Consider the following 1828-nt stretch of genomic DNA (forward strand, 5'->3'; position numbering starts at 1 on the left):
TGGTCCATTAGTCCTTTCTCCAACTCCAATTTAATTTCATAATCTTAGTCTTGTTTTTGAAAAAGAAAATACTCTGGCATAAATATAATTTGTCTTAAGAAGAAAGTCAAAAGTTTTGTTTTTATTAACATTTTAAATATATTTCAATTAAACTGTCATATTATAAAAATAGAAAATAGTTTGTGTCTCCATTCCGTAATGGGTTTGGTTTTGGTTTTATCCTGCTTAATCCACTTTCTATTAGAGACTTAGATACTCTCTGAACTAAGCTTTAGCCTTTCTCTTCAACTGAAGGCAAATGATAGTCTATCCTGGCCCATACTATCTACTTTCCTTGCATCCTTCAACCCAACCCTGAAGATTCCCCCTGCTTATACAAGCCTAGGGGGTGCTTCAGGAGGAAGAGATGCTTTGATATCCCTGCCTCCTCACTCTGGGGGTCTCTTCCCTGTAAGCACTCTCTTCAGGGCTCCCTGCACATCAGGGTTTCGGAGGCTGTAGATGATTGGGTTCAGCATGGGGTTGAGGACGGTATTGAAGATCCCAATCCCCTTGTCTTTGTCCAAAGCTGAGATTGAGCCCAGACGCATGTAACTGAAGAAACCAGTTCCATAAAAGATACAGACCACAGTGAGGTGGGAACCGCACGTAGAGAATGCCTTCTTCCTCCCCTCAGCTGAACGAATTCATAGAACTGCAGCTGCGACGTGGGCATAGGACACTGAGATAAGGATCATGGGGATCACCCCCATGAAGGTGGCCCCCGCAAAAAGCAACTGTCCATTGAGGTGAATGCTGGAACAGGAGAGCTGGAAAAGCGGTGGGAGGTCACAGTAGAAGTGGTTGACCACGTTGGGGCCACAGAAGTCAAGCACAGACACGGCTACTGTGTGGGTCAGAGCAGTGATGAAGGAGACAGTGCAGCAAATGCCCACCAGGGCGCCCTGGACTTTATGGCTCATGCGAGTACTATAAGTGAGGGGCTGGCAGATGGCCAGGTAGCGGTCATAGGCCATGGCTGTCAAGAGGTGACAGTCCACGCCAGCCAGGAGATGGAAGAAGAAAAGCTGTGAGATGCAGGCAGCATAGGGAACTCTGCACTGGTGGACTTGAAGACATACCAGCATTGGAGGAACAGTGACAGTGATGCACCCAATGTCCAGCAGAGACAGGTTCCTCAGGAAGTAGTACATGGGAGTGTGGAGCTTAGGTTCCACAAAGACGGCAGCCAGAATGCTGAGATTGCCCCCAACTGTGACTACATAGGCTAAGAGGAAGACAGCAAAAAGGATGGGTTGCAACTCTATGTTTCCTGTCAGGCCAAGAAGGATGAACTCAGTGACAGTTGTCGTATTCCCCTGGGCACCTGGATCCATAGGCCACTGTTGAAAGCTATAGTGGGAGGAGAAGTCTTGCACCTGCCAAAAGGAGGAGAATGACACATTGCAGGCACTTAACATATGTCTACTAGATGTTGAGGTGATATGGCATGGGCACCCACCAGTTGGAATGGATACAGCCTAGAGCTTGACCAGAGGGCCCTGGAGGCCCCTACTATGCCAGGCATTAAGCCTTTAGTTGCTGGTTTTGGGAAACATCCAGAGGATACCAGGGAAGGGACTGAGGCAGAGAGAACTACTTTGGGGGCCTGGGATGGTGGCTATTTAGCAATATGGTATGGAAATACTTCAGTATTTTAACAACTATTAAGGCCATATCAGCATATAGGAACTGAATAGCAGCTCCGACTGAGTGAATGAATGGATTTGCGAGGGTCTACAAAGCACAGTATAGTAGAATATCAGTTAAAGAAGAGAGGTGGGAGGAC

The 1828-nt window shown here is 47.0% G+C and overlaps 1 protein-coding gene across 1 annotated transcript; it reads right to left on the reverse strand.

Annotated features, from left to right (window-relative positions):
- Positions 1-428: 428 nt before the first annotated feature.
- On the reverse strand, positions 429-1376 carry LOC101346307 (olfactory receptor 139-like). Its single transcript, XM_012555469.1, is given in 1 exon segment — positions 429-1376. A coding segment is annotated over 1 exon segment (948 nt).
- Between the last annotated feature and the right edge of the window lie 452 nt (positions 1377-1828).

Source organism: Trichechus manatus, unplaced genomic scaffold, assembly GCF_000243295.1.
Source record: "Trichechus manatus latirostris isolate Lorelei unplaced genomic scaffold, TriManLat1.0 scaffold00040, whole genome shotgun sequence".
Classification (NCBI taxonomy): Eukaryota; Metazoa; Chordata; class Mammalia; order Sirenia; family Trichechidae; genus Trichechus; species Trichechus manatus.